The following is a 2,054-nucleotide window of genomic DNA, read 5'->3' as shown; positions in this document are numbered from 1 at the left end:
GTGGGAAACAAAATCAAGCAAAATAACAGTCCCTGCAAAGAAAGTAAAAACAAAACAAATGACAAGAAGCAAAACGAACAACAACAAAAAAGAGGGAAATGAAATGAAACCAAGGCATCCTGCTAGTGTATAATATAAATAAAAGGGGGTTGCACAAAGTTGGTTATATGCAGCTACTGATTTTTAGGGGATGCCAGGAGAAGCCCAGGGCCCAATCACACAACCCCTCTGTATTTGCAGGAGGGAGGGGGAGACAGGCGAGTGACTCAGGTTTAGGGACCAGTCACCAGCGGGAGGTCTTCACCTTTATCTCCTTGAAGAAGGAAGCAGTTTCACCCTCGATAATTGGCTGCAGCAAAGGGCTTCTCCGCTTGCTGGAGGGGGAACCCTGCGACAGGTGTTAACAAGGAGGTTACATTTGGAAACTTGCTCTTTCCCTCCAGCTCTCGGCTCCTCCGGCCTCATCAGCGTTTACTGCTGTCATTTAACCACATATTCCAGCCCCTCCCGCCAACACTCCCAGGGAAGCTTAAAGCACGGTTCTTCTCAGAGTCACTGCCTCCCTTAGAGCCCGCACACACAAGTCAAGGGGACACGCAGAGCAGGGACAGCACATGAGTACTGTGACCAAACACTTGCGAGGAGAAATGCTGCCTCCTCCCTCCCAGGCGTGGTCACTGCAGGGGCCATTAGTTGAAATCAGTTGAGGAGAATAACTCCAACGCAGCACAGAGGTCGTCTGCACCCCCTGAGCACCTCTACCCCATGTAGGGACTCTAAGGGTTCTGAATTAGAGAATGAAAGGAATTCCTTTCATTTAATTCCTTTATTTGTTAGTTCAATTTATTCTGGAGGAAACTTCCAGAAGAGTAGGTTTCTTCAAATATACCTGCCTAATGTTATGGATCCTCCCTTCTTCATAAAAATGAGTACACTGTTAAAGAAATAGAAAGGCCATATCCTAGGTAGGCCTAGAAACAAGCGAGATTTCAGGTGGGGCCAGATAGGAGCTGCAGCTGAAGCGAATGTGTATTTCAACAGCAATGTCTAAGGCAGGCTGTGTCTACTTGTGAAAAAGCCTCAGACCAGCAGAGATGAGGGCCCTGGAACAGAGGCAAATGCCTCCCCAACAGATGGCCGGGGCATTACCACCCACTCGCAAGCTGGGCAGAAATGCCGAGACTGGGAAAGGGAGAACAGGTGGCGGGGCCAAAAGGCTTTCCCACAGCTGAAGGCAAGTGGCTGTTCCTTGCTCTTGACAAAGTCCAGTTCCAGAGGCCAAAAGCAGCTAAGTCTGAGGATGGTGGCCACCGAGAGCAACTGTTCAGTTATCAGCCTCCCTCCCTAGACCTTCCCACACCCTCCAAGAAGAGGGGCCTGAGCCTTGAGTTCCCTAGAGGATTTCTCCCTAGATATGACTCCTGAGGGAGTTACCCTTGCTCAGATGGGGAGATACTAACAGAGGCCCTTGGGACCAGAGGGCTGCTCTCTGGACTGAAGAGGCCTGGAGAGAGCAGGACCCTTGTCCTCCGGGGTCCCTGTCCCAGGCCAGCACATATCAGATGGATATGGCCAAAGCATGTCTCTCAGAAGGGAAAACAATTCTATCAGCTTTAGATTTGCTCATTTTTGACAAGTCTTTGGTAAGATTTTCATTCTTCAGCTGGTAGGTCACGAGTATTAATGACTGATTCGGCTGGTAAAGCCCATTCTTCAATGAGAAAGCAGGTTAGGGTCCTATTAATCTGTCCAGGGCCCATTCAAGCAGAAAGGGTTTCTATCAGCAACAGAAAGGCACTTTACTCACCATGATGGGGATGGTGTTGGCTCGGGACAGGATCTGTTTAACCAGCCGGTACCTGTCATACAGTGGCTTCATAACCTGACGCTCATTCTTTGTTACCTGAAAAGCAAGAACAAGAGCTCTGAGAAGCTTGCCCCTGGGATCCCGCGAGCAGCTGTGCAATGCTCTTAGCCCTGTGCTGCTAGAGAAAACACACTCCTACGTCTTGCAACTTAAGTCCTCCCAGTCTCACAAAATTTACTTAAACGGA

At 49.2% G+C, this 2,054-nt stretch overlaps 1 protein-coding gene across 3 annotated transcripts in view; it reads right to left on the bottom strand.

Moving 5' to 3' along the window:
• The window catches only part of FAM13A (family with sequence similarity 13 member A), a 264,125-nt gene that overhangs the window by 11,855 nt on the left and 250,216 nt on the right, over nucleotides 1-2,054 (bottom strand). For all 3 annotated transcript variants that reach the window (XM_012805358.2, XM_023513356.1, XM_023513357.1), the window contains 2 exons: nucleotides 1,808-1,903; nucleotides 305-388 (listed from right to left, as the gene is read on the bottom strand). In XM_012805358.2, the coding sequence (XP_012660812.2) occupies nucleotides 305-388; nucleotides 1,808-1,903 (180 nt within the window). The remainder of the gene's footprint in view (nucleotides 1-304; nucleotides 389-1,807; nucleotides 1,904-2,054) is intronic.

Source organism: Otolemur garnettii, unplaced genomic scaffold (assembly GCF_000181295.1).
Source record: "Otolemur garnettii isolate 467f Iridium unplaced genomic scaffold, OtoGar3 scaffold00039, whole genome shotgun sequence".
Classification (NCBI taxonomy): domain Eukaryota; kingdom Metazoa; phylum Chordata; class Mammalia; order Primates; family Galagidae; genus Otolemur; species Otolemur garnettii.
Note: the sequence above shows the minus strand (reverse complement) of the source record. Positions and strands in the feature narration are given on the sequence as shown.